The 24007-nt window shown below is 34.3% G+C and overlaps 1 protein-coding gene across 1 annotated transcript in view; it reads right to left on the bottom strand.

The window, feature by feature from the left end:
- CSTF3 (cleavage stimulation factor subunit 3) overlaps positions 1-24007 on the bottom strand; it is a 62019-nt gene that overhangs the window by 1267 nt on the left and 36745 nt on the right. The window contains exons 4-19 of the mRNA XM_011000510.3: positions 17423-17455; positions 16947-17044; positions 15971-16037; positions 15853-15887; positions 15642-15768; positions 14007-14084; positions 13099-13261; positions 10616-10725; positions 10115-10231; positions 9779-9853; positions 8162-8305; positions 7677-7779; positions 4733-4802; positions 3256-3451; positions 902-1055; positions 89-183 (exon numbers count right to left, since the gene is read on the bottom strand). Coding sequence (XP_010998812.1) covers positions 89-183; positions 902-1055; positions 3256-3451; positions 4733-4802; positions 7677-7779; positions 8162-8305; positions 9779-9853; positions 10115-10231; positions 10616-10725; positions 13099-13261; positions 14007-14084; positions 15642-15768; positions 15853-15887; positions 15971-16037; positions 16947-17044; positions 17423-17455 — 1665 coding nt within the window. The remainder of the gene's footprint in view (positions 1-88; positions 184-901; positions 1056-3255; positions 3452-4732; positions 4803-7676; positions 7780-8161; positions 8306-9778; positions 9854-10114; positions 10232-10615; positions 10726-13098; positions 13262-14006; positions 14085-15641; positions 15769-15852; positions 15888-15970; positions 16038-16946; positions 17045-17422; positions 17456-24007) is intronic.

Raw genomic sequence — 24007 nt, 5'->3', positions numbered from 1 at the left:
TTATATTTCCGATGATACAAGAGGAAAAGCACACAATTACTGTCATTACCCATAGAGCAAATATCTCTCATGAAAACAATGAACAAACCTGGAAACAAATAGGAGGAGGGAGAAGTTTCATTAAAACAACTGCTGCAGGTGGTACTGGGAACACTCCGCCAGGGACGGGGTGTAAGCCTGGAGCTGTAAGAGAAAGAAAAGTCGGAATCAAATGAGATGGAAGGGTTTCTACACACGTAAGAACCAGAACAAGTAATTTGTACATAAAGATCTTCTAGGTTATGTTGCAGTGTTCTGGACAACTTAAAGTGCTTTTAGTGCTTTACAGGTTTGATCAAACTCACGTAGGTGAGACAGTGAAAGCAGTCTCAACCCCACGGTCACTGGGTGGCAGAAAAGTAAGTGACTTTGCGTAAGACAACCCAGGGGCTGAGCTAGTCAGTTTTTGTCAAAGATCATTTCTAAGCCTCGAGTCATTTTTTTCAGCAATCCATGTTTAAAATCAGTTATACAGTAACATATTTCATCATAAGGGCCTTGTCCAAATAGAATCCAGAGGGGCTACTACCCATTGGTAAGTATAAACACCACCAGATAACATCACCGAAGTAAGTTTCCAGCTGTGCAGGTGAGCCGTGTGTAGCACCATTTCTCAAAACTATCTTAAGTATCACTGCCAAAATGGGTTACTGCAGTCTAGATGAGTGAGTTTTTTTTTTTTTAAAGACATTTTTAACTCATCTTTATTCAAAGACTACAGCCAAACCACTTGTCATAGTGACTCTGAATCTAATAATTAACCTACAGATGGAAAGGTCACATTACTTTGCCCCCCACACCTCTGGATTTAAACCAACAAACAAATTGAGGTCTCAGTACTGGATCTAAAGTCATGGCTTACGTGCTAAATGTCGTGGCTGAAATGGAATCATCTGCTGAGTGTCTGGTTTAGGGTACTCTGGTTTTCTATCCACTTCATCTTTCAGAACAGGCACTATAGAAGGAGCTACAACTGGGTCTGGAATTATAGCTGCTAGCTTAGCACGGGAGACATCCTGAAAATGCAGAACAGAAGAATCCTAAACCTGAAAAAGGGACTTATATAGAGTTTAACTGTGCAATTTGACAGTTGAGGATACGCTGTGAATAACTGGGTTAAAACCACAGAGAGAATGGAGAAAGGTAAGCAAGGACTTCCATGATGATAAAGATTGTTAAATTCACAACAAGGAAAGCTAAAAGGCTGTAAAGACTTGGTGTTTTATAACCTTAACCCAACTCCAGTTAAGAATCGGAATCAGTGTCGCCAGGTAGGACATTTGTAGGATAGATACAGGCTTTTGTGGGTAAATACATCCAGGTAGAGGTGGGGAAATTTGGAAGAAAGTCTGCGTTTTAGACATTTTCCTGCTATCTCCCTTCCACTAAAACTGAACATCTATCAGTTTCTTTAAGTGAGGAATCTGGATTAAGTGAGGTCCTGTTTCATGAAAGCTAACATACAGCTTCTCATCACTCACTTTAGTTAATACGATTTTGCTAATGAAAGATTATCTGCAAATACTGTTACAGGGAGAAGGAATGTTAATTAAACAGCCACTATTTGTCAAGACAGTTTTTGCCATTTATTCCCTCTTTGATGAGGCAAATAGTTAACAGCTCTGTTTTATAGAAGAGACTGATGCTCAAAGAGGTTGTGATATCTGCAAGGTTATATAGCTTGTAGAAAAGCAGAGAGAGGATTTGAGAGCACAGGCCTCTCTGACCTCACACCAAGTCAGTCTACCGGCAACGCCTGCTAGCACTGAGAGCAACTCCCCAAGATAGGTCGAAAGGAGCAACATTCTGCCTATTAAAGAGGACCTACCCCAGAGAAGTTCCTCTGCTGCAGGTAACTGGCAGGTGTCAATCTGCCTGTCTAGAACCAACAGAGCCTCTTTTGCCACCATTAAGGGATATAAGAGTATTTCACGTTCTCAAAATTCGCTCATATGCAGCTGGTGGCAAATCTAAATGAGCAGGCCCACTGAGAATTGTTTCTTGCCCTCTCTCTTTCCCTCTCTCACTTAGATGCCACACACAAAAGCATGATAATCTTACCCAAATAAACAGAAGAAACAGAAATAGAAGATGGAAAATTCATATTCAAGAAGTAGTTCTACTTAGAAATAGCAAGATATTTTCATTAACTTTCTTAATTTCCATTTTCATCTTGGCAAAGTTGAAATAGCCTTACCCATTAATTCCACATAGTAGTCTTAAAATGTCTTTGGCTTTTCACTGAGAAGCAGTTAAACCAGAAGCAGAACCTGCTCATCCCTGAGCAGTAACCCCCTTAGTTCAGAACAGGAATATGGGGCTAGCCCACAACTGGAGCTTTCATTAATGAAAATGTCTGAAGTTCATTTTAATCTAGTTCAAACACCAGACCAGACCAGAGGCTAAGAGAGGGCAGTGGGGAAATGGAGAATGATGGTGAGGAACACCCTAATGCTGGTTGGCTTAAAGGGACCAATCCAGGACTCTTGTAGATACAACTTCCTTTTGGATTTCCATCTTGGTCTTTGTTCCATGATACAGAATAATCAAGAAATGATAGAACAATGGTTTTCTCAGCAAGAGCTCTTTCTGGGGCTGCATAAACATTAATCTTTCCTTTGGCCTGAATGGGTTCAGGTACCAGATTTGTTTTCTTATGACTCAGTAGTCTACATAGAAGATTTCCATTCCTAGATAAGCTAATTCCTAAAGGGCTCCACTGAAGGAGTGCTGTTTTAAAGATACAAATCCTTCAAGGAACTTTATGGATTTAACAAGCTATGTTTCTTCATTATATCCACAAAGTAGGAATTATATTTGGTTTAAGATCACCTGTCAAACACATTCATCAGTTTTAAGAGCTGTTAGAAAATAACTAATACCTAAGTGACGTTCAGATTTTCTTTTTTCTTCCCTCCTCCCACCTCCATCTGCCCTCAAGACATAAGATATAAGGCATTGACAATTTCAGGGAAAGAATTAAAGCATTTGTTAAATCTCATTTTAATTCTCATTTTGTTCAGTACTTTTGATAATCAATATTCCATAAACCCAAGGAAAATTCCTGAACTTTTTTTTTTTGTATTCTGCAAATCTATTTTAAAACTAGATTACATTCTATTTTAGAATTTACTTTAGAGTGAAGTTTATCCGTGAACTATTCTAGAACATCCAGAAAGTAAAGACACTACACGTATCTTGAGCCCAAGTACATACCTTATACCCAAGTGCTTTTAGTTCACTTGCAGAACAAGGATATAAATCCATGAACTTGTATCTATCTACCAGTAAAGCTGTTTCTTTGCCTTCGTACTCTTCTTTGAATGCTGTAAATCGTCTTTTCTCCACTTTGAGTATACTAGCTAGATCACCAATATTACTTTCAAAAGCTAGAAATCGGGCCCAGATTTCTCTGTAAGAAAATAAATATAATGAATACTTAACTATTCTGGGTTTGGGGCTTACAAAAAAAGCCCGAAGTTCTCTCCTTCCCTTTTTTTAAATTGTAAAAACCTCTTTTTTATTATAAAGATTTCCAAACTACAGAAAAATAGAATGGTCTAATGAATACCTAATATCATCACCTAGATTTAATCATTATTATATTTTGTTCTATTTGCTTCATGTTGTTTTTGCTTAAGTATTTAAAAGTAAATTACAGTCATCATAATCCTGCACTCTAAATACTTCCAGATTTAAGGCTTTTTTTTTTTTTTTTGAGTGTTTACTTGTTTAGTATATCCTCCTATCCTTTGTGGTCAGTAAGAGAGAAATTTACCCTAGAGAGGGTAAATTCTAGGTGGAAGAGTTGAAAAAGAAACCTATTGGAACAAATTTCCAGTTTCTGCTGAATGATGTGGCTTCACCATTTTGTTTAGTGGCATGATTTAAAATGCAGAATACATTCTTGGTGCAATATATGAATAAACATATACTCCAAAATCTAACATGATTCCTCTCTATTTTTTCCCATTAATATGGATCATCAGGGACAAATTTGTGCCTCACCACTGTTCTAACAGCCAAAATTAATTCTCTGAGACTCTACTTAAGTGTCACTAAGCACCTCTGTATTAAAGTAATACACCGAGTTCCTACTATATGCTAGGTAAAGGACTATCACAAAAGTCCTATACTGGTAGACATTTTTGCTACTCGATAAGAAAGTAAGTTTTGGTAAGGTTAGGAAATCTGCGCAAGGTGTAGTTGGCTGAGCTGGAATCTGAACCCAAGATTCCAAAGCCTTGCTACTTTCACTGTACCACTATGTCATGTTGTTCCTCTGTTCGGTAAAACTGACAGAGTCAAAACCGTAAATCAGGGATATAACGTGTCAAACTTTCAATATGTAAGAGTATTTGGTCTCGAGTAAGGGAAGTAAAAATTTTAGAACTCTTCTCTAATTTGTTCATACCAATTTCTAGGGACATATAGAAAGATACATTAAAATATTTAATAATAAATTACTGAAGCATCTGTCAAAATAATCCTAATCAGTATGCAAATTTTTTAAAACAAATCTTAAATAGATATGAAAATAATGCAGGCAGGCACTGGTAAATGAAGCTTCAAGAGAGAAGGGAAATTTCTCTTGAAACTTTTACTCAACAAGCAAACATTCACCCTATAGACCACAATTCAAGTATTAAAGCTGCCATTAGAACCCGACCAACAAGTTTTCACGATGGCTTACCCAGACTTCTCAGGAGGAAGACTTCCAGATGTTAAAACTCGTTCAAACAAAACTCGGGTATTATTGTCCTCTAGAATATTAAAAAAGATGTTAAATATTTTAAAAATTCAGTTTTACAATTCAACAGTGCATTACCCTGCTTAATCCTCCCAAAAATTCTATGCAGAAAGGTAGCTATTATCACACCGAATATTTATAGATGAGGAAACTTAAGGTTCAAAAAAAGATGAACTGGATTGACCCGGCTCACCATTACTGAGTAAGAGAGTCATAACTAGAAGGCAGGTCTCTTTACCTCCAGTTCAGCCCTCCCCCTACAGTATACAGCAGTTGTAATGTCAAACAATTCATGAATCGGGTATCTCATTTGTTTTTTAAAAAATAATGAAAATTACCTATATGATGACATTATAAGTGCCAGACTATTGTTATTTTTTATTTGTTACCTTTTTAATTTTTATTTTTTAATGGAGGATGAACCCAGGACCTCATGCATGCTAAAAACACATTTTACCACTGAGCTATTTCCCTCTCTTCCCTTTTTTTAAAAAAATACATGGAATGTGAAGGATGACAATCACAAATTTACATATTTGATTTTCTTACTTTGCAGTACCAAGACTACTCTGTATTTAAGTACTTTGAATTCTTGTCTAGGTACCATATCTAGATTGGTTAAAAAAAAAAATATGCAAATGGCAAATGAATTAAGAATGGTAACCAGAGGTGGATTAAAATTTAAAAGTCTTAGGAGGTTCCTCTGTAGCTGGAAGCAGGAAAATGACACTGCTTGCTAAGCTATAAGAGATCTTTTAAAATGTAAGAATCCAGTAGTAACTTTACTAACAATCATTGAACTGTATATTTAAAATGAGTACATTTATAGTATATACATTATGCCTCAATAAAATTGCTTTTTAAAAAAATCCAGCAGAGTAGTTGGTTTTTATTGCCTCGGGGTAGTTATTCAGTTTTACTACATGTCCACATATGCAAAGTAAAACCAAGAGATTATATGTATCAGACTGAAGACGATGGCACCACATTCATGGCTTTCATCTTCAACTTAACAGACTGTACTTAAAAAAATAAGTTAATCTTGTATTTTATTCTTTTAACTTTATTTATTCCAAGCTTTGCTCCAGACACACTTTTTGCCATTCCATGTAACTTCCCACTGCTTGCTACATGCTGTGTTCTCTGCCTGGAATAATGCATTTTCCTGTATCTTCTTTACCAGGATAACTGTTACTTATCCTTCAAGACCCGTCTCATGTTCCCTTCTCTCACCCTCTAGAACAGCACTGTCCAATAATTTAAATTTTCTACTAGCCACATTTAAAAGAATAAAAACAGGTGAAATAAATTTTAATATATTTTATTTAATCCAGTATGTCTAAATTATTATTTCAACATGTAACCAATATGAAAAATTATTAGGTTTTTTTACATTTTTTTCTGACTAACTCTTTGAAATCAGGTATGTATTTTAGACTTACACCACATCTCATTTTGGCCTACCACACTTCACGTGCTCAATACTTAGTCGTCTAGAGGCTACCGTAATTGCACAGCACAGCTCTAGAACTCAGATAATACTCTCCTCTCTGTGCTTCCAAAGTACTTCATTCAGGACTCTATTATAAAAGTCAGCACATTTTTTTCATGATTGCCACCATCATCATAAATAGTTATCATATATTGTATGCTTACCACATTTCACATATGTAAGTCAAACACAAGCAAAAATTCATTTAATTCTCTCAACAGTCCTCTGAAAGATACTCTTATTATGACCATTCTGCATATAAGAAATCTGAAATAAGATTATACACTTAACCCCAGAATTTATGCTACAATTAAGAACCAAATGATGATGCAATTACATTTATACATCTGATCCCCTCAGGAGAATGCTCTGAGGGTAAGAATGGAGTCCTATTCACCTTTGTATTTCCAGACCTTACTAACCAAAAGGTACTGAACAAATGAGGGATAGATGGGTTGATGGATGAACAAGCTAAGACATTGATTTTAGAAGATAATAATGCTGACATCAGATACCACCCTCAATTTTAGAGTAAAAAATATTATACACAGTAGTAATTATTGTTAAAAATCAAGCAAAATAATGTAAAATTGGTGAGGAACATTCATTTTATACAAGAAATTTTCTTTTTAATTAAATGCTCCACCGTCTCACTTTTTGGAGTTAAGTCCTTTTCCAGAGCGTGGAACCACTAAGCTGAAATACAAAATCATGTTTAAGTTTTATTCTTTTCTACCATTTAGGTATACAGAATGCTATATTTTTCTGAAATATCATTAAAACCATTAATATATACCTGTATATCATTTACATGGCACAAAATTTTATATTTCTTTCTTAAATCAATTTTTATACCAGATTATTCCTAGTCATGAAATTACATATACTCTGAACTGTGATTAACTAAACCAAATGATATATATATATATATGAATCCCCTGGCTTAGTGCCGAGTATAAGGTAGGAACTTAATAAAGGATGGCCATTACTATTACTATAACAAAATAGGAAAATAAAGATAAAGATGCTCATAAACATAATGTTTCTTTTTGAAATCTCTTCCCCTGTAGCCTCAAAGCATTTTACTTTACTCCTTGGGCATGTTCGAGTTCTGGTAGCTAGAGATCTGTGGCTTTATCCTACGACTGTTGGGACTTTGATGCTGAATTAAAGACCATCCTGCAGAGTCAAAAGGCATCAACCATTACTCAGTAAGCATCAATTCTGAGTTGACAGGCCACGAACATTTCTTGAGTGCCTATCAAGTGCCTGGTTCTGGTGCGATGACAGAATTATAATACGTATGAGAAGGAAAAAAGCCCAGCAACATAATTTCAGAGGATGACACTGTTGGTTTCTTATTAAGTAACCATTACAGATCTAGAGTCCACTTACCATTGAGGTGAGACAGATAGTCAATATAGGCCAGGACATATTCTGGAATGTCTCCATATTTCTTTAGCCCCAACTCAAAAATCTTAAAGGCAACAGATTTGTCCTAGAGGTAGAGAGGAAAATACTGATTTTCATGAAATGTCAGAGAAGATACTCAAAGACTATTAAAACTACAACACCTAAATATGACAAAGTACACTAAAAATTAAAATGGAGATTAAAATCATGTTAAGTAAAAACTGCAGAGCTAAAAACCATTCAACGGGATTTAGATTCAGAAATACAGAGTTTAATAGGCATAACTTAGCAGGCAAAGGGGATATGAATGATGCTTCAGGTAATCTCACACAGATACACTTAGGCTTCCTTTATGATACAGAGCAATTAAAGCTTAATGATAGGAACTAGGACTGCCTTTCTTTTAATTAATGTATCTCAGATGAAGCAAATTATTTTACCTTTATATTTTTTTTTTCAGTGCTTACCTTACTACAGTAATACTCCATGAGTGCTGCAGTAACATAGACATGGTGGCGGGTTCTGGTATCTTCTCTTGCTTTTTTAAATATCATTCTTCCAGATTTGATACCTTCTGCTCTTCTTGCAAATTTCATATATTGGATATATACCTATGCAAAAAAAAGTATTTGTTTTCTACAGATTAGGCAGAACGTGATCCCTGTAGCATCCAATACAGGCTCACCTTATTTCTACACTAACATGTTTGCTTTATAAGAAAGCAATTTTGAATACCCAAGAAATTAAAAAGTAAGATATTGTATTACTTAAATCCACAAGCAAATTTTTTCTGATATTAAAGATGCATACAAATTAAGTTTTTCAAATTGAGATATAATTCACATAGCACAAAATTCACCCTTTAAATGTACAATTCAATGGTTTTTCAGTATATTCACAAGGTTTTCCAATCATCACAATTATCTAGTGCCAGAACATGCAAATTAAATCTTAAGGAGGGAATAAAAGTGAAAATACTAGAAAACACTCCATTAATGAAAGCCAACACCCAGAAAACTCAAGGTTTGGTCTAATACAAGCATGTTTAACAATATATGTTTAACTTCACATTTTCTTGATTTACTGCTTTAAAGGCCCACTGTTTTCTAAAGACCATATAGTGTAACTTTATTGATACACTATTTATGAACCATTTTATACTCAGCATCTACAGAGTGCCCAACACATGATTAGTATGCAATGCTTGTTCAATGAACAAATGTCCTGGGACATTTATATATACATAGGGTGACTATCAGTAGGGTCCTGATTTGCCCAGTTGTGATGGTGTCAAGTTACGTTGCCCAGTTTTGATAGACGGATACATGGATGAATGAACTATGAGTTCTGTCAGGAAATGAATTTTATCTTATTTGTCTTTATATTCCTGGAATCTAGCACAGTACATAGCACAGATCAGTTTGCTAAATGAATTTTTAAATGACGAATAAATGCAAGCAATTAGGGCAGTGGAATCCCAAGATAAACAAACAAACAAAAAAGGAGTATGGCTGTAGTTGGCTTGAGGCAGAGGATCTAGGGCTCTACACATGGGCCTGTCCCCTTCCCCTCCCACTGGAAGAGTTCCACTGCAATTTCACAGAAACTCAGGGCTTTGAAAACCACTGTTACAGAGCAGAATTCACGATAAAGTGAGTTCCTATCCAACTGCTTCCTAGAATGTTGATTTCTCCTGTCTCCATTTATTTAAAAAGAAATATTTATTAAGCAACAGTTATGTGGCATTCAAACCATGATCACAAGGAAGGTGTTTGAGAAAGCCCCACTGTGGCTGTAGCATATTGCTGCACTTGAAAAAAAAAAAAATCAAGCCTAGAACAGATCAGTAATTGCCAGGGGTTGGGAGACAGGGAAGGGCTGACTACAAGGGGGGTCACATGAGGGAATCTGTGGGATGACTGAAGTGTTTTGTATCTTAATTGTGATGGTGGTTCATGACTCTATGTTATTGGTCAAGATTCACAGACCTATACAACAAAAACAGTGAATTTTCCTTTATGTAAATTAAAATTTTTTATTAAAGCAGACTGCAAGGTGGGAAAGAGATTTGTAAAGTTACTCACCAAGGTGGGGTCAATATCCTCAATTGCCAGAAGTCTGTTATATATACTGTGAACTTTCTCATACTTCATGCGACTCTAAGGTGGCAGAGAAGAAGTGGATATAAATATATATATTCATAAACAAGCACGATTTGAGCTCTGAGGAATCCAGGGGCTGCACCCCACAATGGCACCTGCTTTGAGCACAAATATATAGTAAGCTAAGAACTAATAACTGTTCACTTTGCATCATCTCTGTCTTCCAAAAGCAATATGCCTGGCAAAGCAGCCAGAAAACAAATTCAGTGCTGCAGTAAAATATCCAATTATAGGAAAGTTCTAAATATTTTAACTCACCTCTTCATAATCTGCATATGCAAAATAAAGAAGCATATTCTTCTTTAATAAAGTGCTTATGGCTCTTTCATATATATTAGCAGCTTCATCACTAAATAATTTGGCATTATTCATATCCTAGGAGAAAAAAAGAAAGCTCACAATTTTCACATAGCTGAAAGAGAATAAAACACACACCCATATGTGTATACATATGGAAATATATGCATTTCTAGATTCTTAAAAAATTCCAAAGACTTTTTCCATTATTTAACATAAAGAAAAATCATATAAATACTCTAAATGATTCATCACTTTGATGCATTAAAAAATAGCCACTATATTTTAATCCGGATTAAGGTTGTCTAATCATATAAGAACATCACCAAGATTCATACTGACATAAAATTAAAGTTTTCAACACTTACACTTTATTACCAAAATCCAGTGTTATATTTTAGCAAATTATTGCTATATCAAAACCACAAAAAGACCAAAAAGGGGAAACAAATGAATACTCACCCCCTTCTCTGCTAGCAGTTTACTTGACTGCTCAAGATACTGGGCAGCTTCATACCAAATATCAGGATGATGGCCCAGCACCAGCAGGCACTGTTCATAAGCAAACATAACTAAGGGAAGACATTTGCAACATTCAATTAGAATTAATATTATTTATGAAACTACCAATACAAGCATCAGAATAAAATCTTTAGGCTAAGACATGGTCCTCAATAATAAATGCTAATTAGAAATTAAAAGCTTTAGTGATTTCTGGCACTTTCATCCACCCTAGCCCCACACATCCATCATTTATTAAATTAATATTTATTGAGCACCAACTATATGCTAGGGAATGTGAAAGACACTGAATACACCAGTGAATAAGACTCCTTATACTCAAGAAATCTAGAATATTGGGAATATCAATATTAACAAAGCAGTTATGAAAAGTAGTAAGTATTATGATGAGGAAAGTACAGTGTACTCTTCAAACTTTTGGTAGCAGGACTTAACATAGTTTAGAGACTCAAGAAAGGCTTTACTAAGGAACTGACATCTAAGCGAAACCTGAAGAAGGGATAGAATCTGGCCAGATGAGAGTAAGTAGAGTGCACAGAGGACAGAAGTAGGTGTGAAAATGGTGTAGGCAAAGAAACCAGTATTTGCAAAAACCTCCAGGTGAGAGACCAAGGCAGGATTGAGGAATTTTTTTTTTAACTGTTATTTCAAATTAATTTTATTTTATTCTCAAATAGGTAATATGGGTCAGAGATCAGAAAGAGAAGAAATACAGTGAAAGTTCTCACTCCCACCCCTCTGCTCCCATCTTATTCCTCTCACCCCAAGTAATAACATTTTGAAATTAATTTCTGTTGTATCTTTCCAGTTTCTTTATGCAAATACAAAGAGTATGAGTATATATTTTCATCTTCTCCTTTCTTAGACAAAAGTCAACATACCATACACACAGTTCTGCATTGTATTTTTTTCACTTACTAATTAGTGTGTCTTGGAGAGCTTTTTATTTTTTATTTTTTTAAACATTTTTTATTGAGTTATAGTCATTTTACAATGTTGTGTCAAATTTCAGTGTAGAGCACAATTTTTCAGTTATACATGAACATACATATATTCATTGTCACATTTTTTTTTTCTTTCGCTGTGAGCTACCACAAGATCTTGTATATATTTCCCTGGAGGAACTTTTAGAAGTTCCAAATTCTAGTTCTGGCAGTGGCAGAGTAGTCTGTATCAGACCAACTGTCCTGAAAATAAAAATCATAAACCTAAAATACAAAAGGCAACTATTTAAAGGCACTAGAGAATGACCAAAAGAAACCAGAGAGGATTGAGCCCTTAAAAAACTGGAACCACACTAGGTGAGATCCATATTTAATACGGCTTTTCCCCTTAAGGGCACAGCCCAGTGTGTACAGTTCTGGGATAGCTAGAATTCAAGCCGAATGCTGAAATCTTAACCAGCTTGAGGTAAGTAACATGGAATTCTGGGTTACAGAGCAGCTGTAAATTAAGGGGGAAAGTCCCCAAAAAGAGAGCCACAGAGGGTGGAACCTGAAAATGTGGGCATAAATGCCCTCAAATCTTTATTTTAGCTGACTCTGAAACAGACATACACAGGGAAGAATACAAAGAACCCAAGCAGAATGCAAAGCTGAAAAGGCTGGACAGACACCTCATCAGCTGCCTGCTGTAATGGAGACCCATCTGAGTTCAGAATCTGAGTCCCATCAAGTTAAGAGGGTCTGGGTAAACACCATGAACTTTCCATTATGTCTTGGGAGCAAAGTCCTCCATCCCAGGACTGAGATTTACTGTGAGATAAAGGCTACTAACACAGACCCATCCTAACAGTGTAAAACCAAGCCTCCACAAGGTCCAGGCGATCATCCAGTAATTTAACTTCCTGCTAAAATAAAACTCAACATTCTTCAGAGAAATATAACAGAATACAGTCTTTACTATGTATCATTTACACATCTGTACAATGTCCAAAAAATTTTTTTAAATGTCTAGACTCATGACAAAACAAAAAAAAATGTGACCTATAGTCAAGAGAAAAAGATACCAACCCCACAATGCCCCAGATGTTGGAATTAGCAGACAAGAATTTTATAGCTACTGTTATAAATGTTTAAGGATATAAAGAAAAAGATGGTAATGGCCATGGAATCTCAACAGAGAAAGAAAAACTATAAAAAAGGAACTATAAAAAATACAAAAATTTCCAAAATGGAAATTTATATAACTGAAAAGTAAAATATTTGAAATGAAGAATTTACTAGATGGGCTCACCAGCATATTGGATATGATAAAACAAAGATCAGTGAACATGAAGACAGATTTATAGAAATTACTGAATCTGAAGAACATAAGAGAAAAAAGACTGGGGAAAATAACAGCCTCAGTAACCTACAGAATAGACAACATCAAGTGGCCTAACATACATGTAATTGGAGGCCCAGGAGGGTTAATCTTGTTACCTCTTTTAGTTATAAGGGTCTGATCTTCTGTACGAAGAGGGTTGCTCTTTTCCCACTGTATATATTTCTTCCACATATCCACCTGCTGAGCTTCTTGAGGGGTATTCTGAGGAGGCACCGAGGGAGCATTGCGGTCCAAACCTTTCATTACTGTCTCATATTCCTAGACAACAAACATTTAGAATTCTGTGGTGAGCCTAAGAACCACTAAGATGTATGGAATGGAATTGATTCAGTTTGGAATATTTTATTCAAAATGCCTATTTTTTCCCCCCAGATACTCTTTGTTAATATAATCTAAGAGCAGGGAGAAAGATAACAGAAGATTACCTACCCAAGAACAGGTGAAGAGAACACCCCTGGATCCTCTCTGCAGGTAGTCTAGGAAGTCACTCTCCAGGACAGAGGAGTTACACACACAGATCAACATGACTGATGATCTGTTGACGTCATTAACTCCATCTTTGGAGAAACTATCTGTCTTTTAAAATTTCAATAGTTTGTTGTACTAGGCTATTTTCCATAACTTCTAACAGTGTCAATGAATGGAAAGGTATGTACACAAGAAACAAAACTCTGTCCCTGAGAGCTATGTCGTTAGACCACAGAGTAGTACAGTGTTCAGACATGTATGAGCAGAAGGAGGGATAGATAACAACTACTTGGTCAATTCTAAGTAGAACTTTGCCTCTATAATTTCTTCTAAACTTCATTTATTCTATTTTGTCCTTTAACCTGTCTGTAAAGAGGTATTTCATTTCTAATATCAGCTCAGAAAATGTAATTGTCATTAGTTACAATTGCTAATGATTGAAAATATTAAGAGCAACACCAGACAGGGAAAGCTCCTCTGTAAATAACATACTCATAACAAACATAAAAGTAAGTAGCCTGATGGAATTCCATACCTTTGCTACACGCCGAGCATTCATGTAATCTCTACTCCGATCTTCAATCATTTTTTTAGCTAAATGAATATTAATACCCTAAGAAAAACAAAGGAAAATGTATATTATTTTAAAAATCAAGTATTTTTTAATGTTAGTATAATAGTTAATTTATTCATCTGCTAAACTACTTTAAATTGTTTATTTTAAGAAGTTTTTTTTTTATTAATAAAATAAAAGTTCAATCATATTATATGCTTAAGAGGTCTTCGAGGATCTGCCCATGTGTCATGAGATGGCAGTAAGTTTCCATACGTCAGGAATTCTAAAGATAGGGAATGATTTAGAAAGGGTCAATTATTTCACATAAAATTGTACTAACAAAGAATGATGTACAGATTCATCTGGGTGAATAGCCATGGCTTTTCTAACTAGGTCTGCATAACTTTAAAAATAAATGTAGAAGTCAGAAGGGGACATAAATATCATTCATGCCTAGCAATTCTCAGAGCAGTCAAAGATTCCTGTTCCCCAAGGCCCTTTCAGAGTCTATGAGATCAAAACAATTTTCATATAATACTAAGACACGATTTGCCTCTCTCATAGGTATACAGTGGAGTTTTTCAGAGTCTACATGACATTCAATATCATAACAGGCTGAATTTAGGAGCAAAAAACCTAGCTGTCTTCTATTAAGCTAGATATTAAAGAGATTTGTAAAAATATGAAACTGACACTTTTCTCATAAAATTTTTTCTTGTTTTGGAAAATACAATTTGTTTTAATGCTACCTATGTTAAAATGTAAGGGGTTTATTACTGTAAACTTTAAATGATTTAATAAATAAATAACTTGAAAGTTTCTCAGTTATAATTCCAATATTCTAAGTATTGCTAGATCAAAGCCACATTAAATTAAAAGTTCTTTGAGGTCTTTAATACTTTTTTGTTGTTGTTGTTGTTGTTGTTGTTTTTAACATTTTTTATTGATTTATAATCATTTTACAATGTTGTGTCAGTTGAGGTCTTCAATACTTTTTAAAACCCCAAGACCAAAAAGTTTGAGAACCATTGCCCATGCCTATGAGAGACAATTTCAATATCCTACATAGTTCTTCCAAACCACAGGAGACATATAAGGAACTTTCTTTTAAAGAAAGAGCTTATTTGGCATGCATGTTTACATATATGGGCTTAGCAGTTCAGCTGGTTAAAGCATATACTGATGAGACAAAGATGTTAGACCACAGACCCACATCTCACAGTTGCAAAGCAATAATCACATCATTGTAACTGGGTGAAAGAGGTGTATCTGCAACTCATTATTACTACTAGAAAAACAATTCTAAAAAGGAACTGTTTCATAAGAGATCAATGGCCACACGTGTGTATAAGATTGTGCGGATATGGTTTAGCACTGAATAAAAATAGTTTTGTAAGAATTATAATTCTCCCAGGATATTTTGTAAAAAATAACAGTAATATGACACTATCAAAACATTAGGAATGGTTCTTTCATTAAATCAATATAAAAACAAACATATGCAGCACTGATATCCAGGTATCTGATATTAGAAAGGCTAGAACCCACAAATCCACAATGTATAAAAATTAAAATGGCTTGGTTATAATAATAAACTATTCTGGTCTAATTTACCTCTTCATACTTGTTATAGTCTCTCCACAGTTGTTCAATGTTGATCATTGGATTAACACAACCTCGCTGATAAACTCTTCGAACAGCTGTTATTCTCTGATTTTCTGCATAAGATCCAACAGCTTCCCTGGCATTGGATAAGAAATGCCATCAATTACATTATAGTTAAATCAACTGTTCACATGGAAAATAAAACTGTAAAAATACTTACACGCCTTTTAAGAAATTGATATAATCCACCCAAATCTAAGAAATAAAATAAAATATTAGTATCTTTCTTGGTAGTTTCAAATTTATTAGGTATACCTATTAAAAAGATTTAACTCTACCTGATAAGACATAATTTCCATTCCAATTTTATCCAGTGCAAAGTCATATGCTTGAGCCATTTTTTCTCTGAAATAAATGTGAAAGACATTTTTTAAAAAAATATATATTATTAAAATGTATGTACAACTAAAACACAATATTTTAAAAAACACCATTTAAACCTTTATAAACAAAATGTACAGACATCTTTGCAAGTATATAAAAAAGTAATTATTTTGTGTTTAGTTTGTCACTGTAATTAGTTAATATACTTTATCTACTGCTTGTGAGCTTATCACAGACAGAGGCCATGTTTTATTTATATTTAATCCTTCAAACTGCTTAATCTTATATGTAGCAGATTCAAACATGGAAATATCTGATTAAGAAGGTAAGTTATGTCTGAAGATCTACTAGCTCTGAAGTAAAATTTAGGGACAAAAAACTTCTTTAATATAAGACAGTAAAGGATAATGAGGAAAAGAAAATTAAGAATTCTGGTTATGGAGATAATTTGCCTGTTTACTATATACAAAAACAGCATTTGAGAAGGTCTATTATTTAGATCAGCAAAGTTGGATAGATGGGGGTCAGTCCTACTGAGGAGGTCAAATACACAACAATTCAGTTGTCAAAGATGCCTCGGAATTCTTAAGTTGCATATTGCATTGTAACCTGCCAAGAGTTGTGCCATGATAAGTAATAAGATGCTTTTTATTAAGTTTGACAATAAGCCTATTAACAAAGTGATTTGGTGTTGCAAATGTACAATGTTTCAATATAGAAGAGGGGCTTGGATGATTTTATTCTCCAGAAGTCTAATGCCAGTGGCTTTCTTTGAAGTATTTTTTCCATGGTTTACTGACTTCTCAGAGAATTGTGAATTTTTAAATCCTTCAGTTTCCTCATCTGGAGTTAAGAGAAGGTGTGAATTTCTATGGGATTGACTGTGTGCCTGGAGAAGACTTGCATTCTTAAAATCCTGATTTCACTTACTTGTAACTTGGTAGTTTACCCTTGGTTTCTCGGACATATGAAAGATAGCACTTCCATAAATCAATGTGCAAAACCTTCATAAGGCATCTCTGAAACAGCTGTAAATACAATAAAATATTACCAGAATCCACAGTTAAATAAATTTCATATGTACATAGTTGCAATGAAACATTAAAGAAACAAATTCAGCTCATTTCATGAATTTTAGATTCATGAAAATAACAACTCCTTCTATTTTGTTTACATAATCAAAATCATTCTCATAATTCTGGTCAGTATAATATAATTATTTTCTTTTCCAAAATTCTATTATGAACATTTTCAAGCATATAAAAAAGTTGAATAAGTACCATAAACTCCCATATAATTACTACCTCGATTCAATAATTGTTAATATATGTAAGGCAAATACAGTAAAATGCTAAGTTCTAAATTAACTTCGGCATAAAATTCAAAGTATATTTAAAAGAACTCACCTTTTCGACCTTGTCATAATTTTTAGCTTTAATCTGCAGAGAAACAGAGAAAAATAGGATTAACATAATTCTTTTCAGAGTATTAAAACACTGTATCTGAGTGTTTTGATTAATCTTGCAAATTCATTTGTACACTTTCCTGTTAATTCTGCCTTTCAAAAAGAACAAATAATAGAAGTTTGAACCCAACATGGATAATATGCATTGTAAATATGCCTTACGTTAATTGACTCTATAGGGATAAATTTTATACACTCATTTATGTTGTAATTTTGTGAATTTAAAATTTTATAAAACAGCCACAAGATAAATACAGAAATATAAAGAATGCATACTTGAATAGGGCTTTAAGTATCTACTGAAGACAAACTTAAAGCTTTATTTTCCCTGAATAGCTACTACTAGAACAATCTGAGTAGGGCAAAAAAGAGATTTGCTAATTTTTACTATACATAAATTTTAATCATTCAGTCAACCTACTATATACTCCAGGCATTGTGCTAGGCACTGGGGCTACCACAGTGAACAAAATGTGCATAGTCTGCCTATGTCCTTACAGAGCTTTCAATTTCATGAGGACAAGTGCCAAGATGGGGAATGTACAAGGTGCTATGGGAACATTTAGGATTAGCATAAAACTCAGACTTAGGGGGTTGCAAAAGATTTCCTGAAAGAAGTTAAGATGTTAAGAATGAGGTGTTAGGTCAGAATAGCTATCATGAAAAAGTCTACAGTAAGTGGGGAGGGTATAGCTCAGTGGTAGAGTGTGTACATAGCATGTACAAGGTTCTGGGTTCAATCCCCAGTACTTCCACTAAAAGTAAATAAATAAAAACCTAATCACCTTCTCCCCCGAAACAAACAAACAAACAAGAAGTCTACAGATAATAAATGCTGGAGAGGGTGTAGAGCAAAAGGAGTCCTCCTATATTGTTGATGGGAATGTAAATTGGTGTAATCACTATAGAAAATAGTATGGAGTTTCCTTTAAAAACTAAAAATAGGGGGGAGGGTATAGTTCAAGTGGTAGAGCACATGCATAGCATGCACAAGGTTCTGGGTTCAATTCCCAGTACCTCCTTCAAATAGAAACAAATAAATAAACCTAATTACCTCTCCTCATAAAACAAACAAACAAAAAGCTAAAAATAGAACTACCATACAATCCAGCAATTCCACTCCTGGGTACATACATATCCAGAAAAAATGAAAACTCTAATTTAAAAAGATACATGAACCCTAATGTTCATAGAAGCACTATTTATAATAGCCAAGACTTAAAAGCAACCCAAGTGCATATCAACAAATAGTTGGCTTAAGAAGATGTGACATATATATGTGTACACACACACACAAACAAACACAGAGGAATATTACTCAGCCATTAAAAAGAATGAAATATTGCCATTTGCAGCAAAATGGATGGACCTAGAGAATATTATACCAAGTCAAACAGAGAAAGACAACTATTATATGATATCATTTATATGCGGAATCTAAAAAAATAATTCAAATGAATATATATACAAAGCAGACTCACAGGCATAGAAAACAAACTTATGGTTACCAAAAGTGAAGGGAGAGAGAGAGAAATCAGGAGTATGAGATTAACAGATACAAACTACTATACATAAAATAGATAAGCAATAAGGATTTACTGTATAGCACAGGGAACTGTATTCAATATCTTGTAATAACCTGTAATGGAAAATAATCTGAAAAATAGATGTATACATAAAACTGAATCACTTTGTTGTACCCTTGATACTAATATAATATTGCAAATCAACTATATACTTTAATTAAAGAAAAAAAAGAATGAGGTGTTAGACTGCTACAGAAAAGGAAGAGTTATTCCAGGCAGGAGGAATGGCATCTGTGAAGACAAAGGTTAAATGTCATTAGATTTCCCTTTCTTTGAGTATTTTCATCAGATGGTAGCGGGGGTTAGTTGTTCAATTGTGATAAACCAGCAAATCTTTGTATCAGCCTGATAGGGGAATAATGTGATTGGTTAGAGAAATCTTGGCTTGTGGTCCTTTTCAATCAGTAGTACATATAAATTTTCCCACTGCTTTCTGCTTATGGTACTACAAATCACAACTCTGGTGACAGGCTCTTTTTCTTTTGCTGATTACTTGCTCCTTCTCCCTGGAACTTGGAAGATTTCACCCTTGTTCTCCGGAGTTCATAAATTGTAACAAGATTTGCCTAAATATAGGTCTTTGCTCTTTGAAGCAGTTTAGTGAAAGCTCTGGAGTCACATCTCTTGGATTCACTTTCTATCTACTTAACCTGTTTTTCCTCACCTATATCGTAGGGCTGTTGTAAGGACTCAATGAGTTAATAAATATAAAGCCATAAGAACACTGCCTGGCAGAGTGAGCACTTAGTAATTGACATTTATTATTATTACCACAAATTCTGCCTGGAACTCAGCATGCCCTTTGAAGTTATAGACTCATGTCCCTTTCAGCTCAAGACTTTTCATCTTTCTAAAATTGCCTTTCTTCAATCTGTTCCTTTTTTTTCCTTTTAGAGCTCTCATTATACACATTAGGTCTCCTTGTTCTACCATAAAAATCTGTTATTTTTACCCTTTCTTTACCTTTTTGCTTTAGGTTTAAAAATATTTCTTCCACTAGATTCTCTGGACCACAAATTTAAATCTCCATGTTACCATTTTCCTCCATTTGACCATTGTAGTCGGTTCAAAAATAATGGCTTTTGGCTCCAGAGGGTTTTTGTTTTTGTTTTTTTTTTAATACTGCACTTTCAGTCTCACTGTGTTCCTATTATTTTGTAGCTCTGTTTTGCTGGGGGCCTGTCCCAACAGTTTGTTTATATTCCTTTCCTGTTGCTGGATCCCTGGATATGCAGTTATTTTTTTCTGTCCATTCCCTGAGCTCAGAATTGGCAGTCCTAGTGTAGTAGTTGACCCTTCTTCACCACGACAGCTGTGTAACAGGTGTAGACAGCAAGTTGGCTGTTGGTAGTCTTCAGATGAAAAACCAGAGAGAAATATTTGCTCAAGAGTAGGGAGGACTCAGCCTGCCAGTTCAGCTCCATTTTGATTTCTTGAAGGCTGATGTCAACATTCCTCTGGGGCAGAAAGACAGGGAAAGGGTGCTAAGTATTTCTACAGATGTTTCTTATTCCTTGCCCTAAGTTCTGCACGAGCCCTATTCTGTGAGACTGCCATAGGCCTGAGGTTTCCTTGCATCCAGCTGCTTGGTTCAGTACAGGTACACAGGTTGAGTTGAGAGTGGGAGTGAAGTAAGATGAATTCAAGTCACCAGCTTCCCAAATGCAGATGACAGATAATATACAGTGCTTACAACTGGCCAGGAAAACCAAAACTACTCACTGGGAAAAATGCCAAAGAATATGGGTAGGCAATTCTCAGAAGAGAAAATGTAAATGGTTAAAAATAACATGGCACCATGTACAAAGTTCCAGAACGGGAAAAACAAATGAAAATAATAGCTATCACTTTATACTAATCAGAATGATAAAACTGTCAGAGGGTATTAACACCACTAAAGCAATGAGGAAAAGTGATTTCAAACACTGCTGAAGGAAATATGAATTGCTATGGCCACCAGCAAAAGCTCCTCAAATAAAAATTACTCATCTTTTAAACACAGCAATCTTTTTCCTAGGGCCTACCCACAGAAATAAAAGCACCAGGATATAAAGTGTTTGTATAAAATTACTTACTGCAAATTTTGCAGCAGCAAAATCAGTTAACAAAGTAAATGTCCACCAGTAGAGAAATGATCTAATAAATTATGATGCATCTACATCATGGAATTTTACATGCCCATATAAAATGAATTAGTGCTATAACAGGTAATTTAGGGAAATTTCCACAAGATTTTATTGAATGAAAAGAGATTTAAATATGTGTAATATAATTCATTTTTGTAAAACAAAGTTGTTAATATGGTTATGGTGGGCAGAGTTCTACGGGTGGAGGGAGGAAAAGACAAGAAAAAATGTACTTCATGTATGATTCTACTTATGCATTTCAGTAAAAATTATGACTATAAATGGGTATGTAAAAAATGCAAAAAAAATTTTCTAGTTTTTTCCAACATGAATTGATTAGTTCAAAACACATATATAGAGAAAGACATTTTTGACTAATATAGGAAGACTCACAGAGCCTACACTCGTAGCATCACCATAGCAGACATCTCATTTTTTAAAAAACATCATTCAGTTTTTTAAAATATCAGCCTGCTTTGGAGAAGCAGTGTGATAAAATTAATTTGATCACCTTGTATCAACTACTGAATCTCTCCCAGCACCTGTGTTTCCACTTTGAAACAATAATATCTACTATGAATTGTTTTCCAAGGACTGAAAAGAAAATAAAGCATCTAGACATTCGAGGTGCTCATAAATCATACCAATTAACAAAACAATGAACCAAAGAATATAAAGTTTTCATTGTATCTTCTCTGAACAGAGCTATGTAAACCAAGTAGCCAGAAAGATCAATGTTGTTATTATAGTTGGCCTCATTTGAGGGAAAAGCAAAGGTTATGCTGAAGGTCATATTCAAATTCCATTATTGCTGAAACTATCACAAGAACATGTGAACACCCTGCCTTTGACCTACTAATGTTATCCCAGGTGTTATTTACTAGATTTATATGAAAACATGTTACCTATAAGTTAAATATTCTTAAATATACTTAGCACAGTTATGTACATTTATATAGGAATCTACTTGATAACAAATGCTTGGTTTAAATTTTAAAAATAAAAATTCTTAATACTGTTTTGAATTTTGTTTTGACATCAGGGATTTTCAGATCTTTCTGTCATTAACCAACAGACAATGCCTCCATCTAGGGCAGAAGAACTGAACAGATATTTTTCCAGAGAGGAAATGCAGATGGCCAACAAGGACATGAAAAGATGCTGCACATCACTAATCTTCAGGGAAATGCAAATAAAAACCACATTGAGTTATCACCTCACAGCTGTCAGAATGGCTACCATCAAAAAGAACAAGAATAACAAATGTTGGCAAGGATTAGAGAAAAAGGAACCCTAGTATACTGCTGGTGGGAATGTAAATTGGTACAGCCATTGTGGAAAACAGTATGTAGGTTTCTCAACAAAACTAAAAATAGAACTACCATACTACCTAGCAATTCCATTCCTGAGCACGTATCTGAAAAAAACAAAAACACTAATTCGAAAAGATACATGCACCCCAATGTTCACAGCAGCATTATTTACAATTGCCAAGATATGGAAGCAACCTCAGTGTCCATCAATAGATGAATGGATAAAGAAGATGTGGTATACATATACAATGGAATACTACTCAATCATAAAAAAGATGGATATTTTGCCATTTGCAGCAACTTGGGTGGACTTGGAGGGCACTATGCTAAGTGAAATAAGTCGGACAAAGACAAATACTGTATGATATCACTTATATGTGGAATTTTAAAAATACAACAAACTAGTGACTATAACGAAAAGAAGCAGACTCACAGATAATAGAGAATAAACTAGTCATCGGTGAGGAGAGGCAAGGGCGGAGTGGTATAGAGGTAGGGGATTAAGACAAACTATTAGGGGTAAAAGAAGCTACAAGGATATACTGCACAACACAGGGAATAGAGCCAATATTTTATAATAACTATAAATGTGGTATAACCTTAAAAAATTGTGAATCACTACATTGTACACCTGTAAATTATATAATATTGTACTGCAACTATACTTCAATAAAATTTAAAATGCTTCCACTTAAAACCCATTACATAATACACATAATTTTGCAAAGCCTATTAGAACTTGCTCACATCTTATCTGTTAAAAGTAATGTTATGTAAGTTTAAATAACAGGGGCTCTTAAAAAATTATCTTTAGTCTTTGGTTCTCTAACTTGCAAACAATCATCTGAGGTGATTGTTAAAAAGTGTGATTTATGTTTCACAGAAATCCCAAATTATTCTAATGCAAAAAAATTTTTAAGTGGTTGGAAATATACCAAAAAATGAACAACTTATATGTTAGTGTGATGGAATGATTGTTCTTTCAAAGCTTGTATAATGTGGTTATATTATTATCTGGGGGGAAAGGTGAGGTTATTAGGTTTGCTTATTATTATTTTTAATGGAGGTACTGGGGACTGAATCCCGGACCTCATGTATGCTAAGCACACCCTTTACAACTGAGCTATACCCTCCCCTCCGTTTTTGTAATTAAAAATTATAAGAAAAAATTGAGGATAATTTTTAATATTATCCTTTGATATATCTACTGTTATAAAATTTTGTCATACAATTGCAATATTACTTTTTTATGAATTATCTGAATTTAACCAAGATATGAAAAGTTGCTCTGGAGGAAAAGGAATAAAAATTTTTAAATTGTCAACTTCCTACTATTTTTATTTTATAAAGGAGGAAGATAAGTGGAATTCTATCAAGATTAATTAAACTTTTAATTTATTTAAATTCAAATGGGTGGTATTGGGAGAGAGTAAAACAATTATTTCCTAACTTTTGAACACTTCCTATTTCCAATTGTTTGTTAACTTTCACAATTACTTCC

Source organism: Camelus dromedarius, chromosome 12 (genome assembly GCF_036321535.1).
Source record: "Camelus dromedarius isolate mCamDro1 chromosome 12, mCamDro1.pat, whole genome shotgun sequence".
NCBI lineage: Eukaryota > Metazoa > Chordata > Mammalia > Artiodactyla > Camelidae > Camelus > Camelus dromedarius.
Note: the sequence above shows the minus strand (reverse complement) of the source record. Positions and strands in the feature narration are given on the sequence as shown.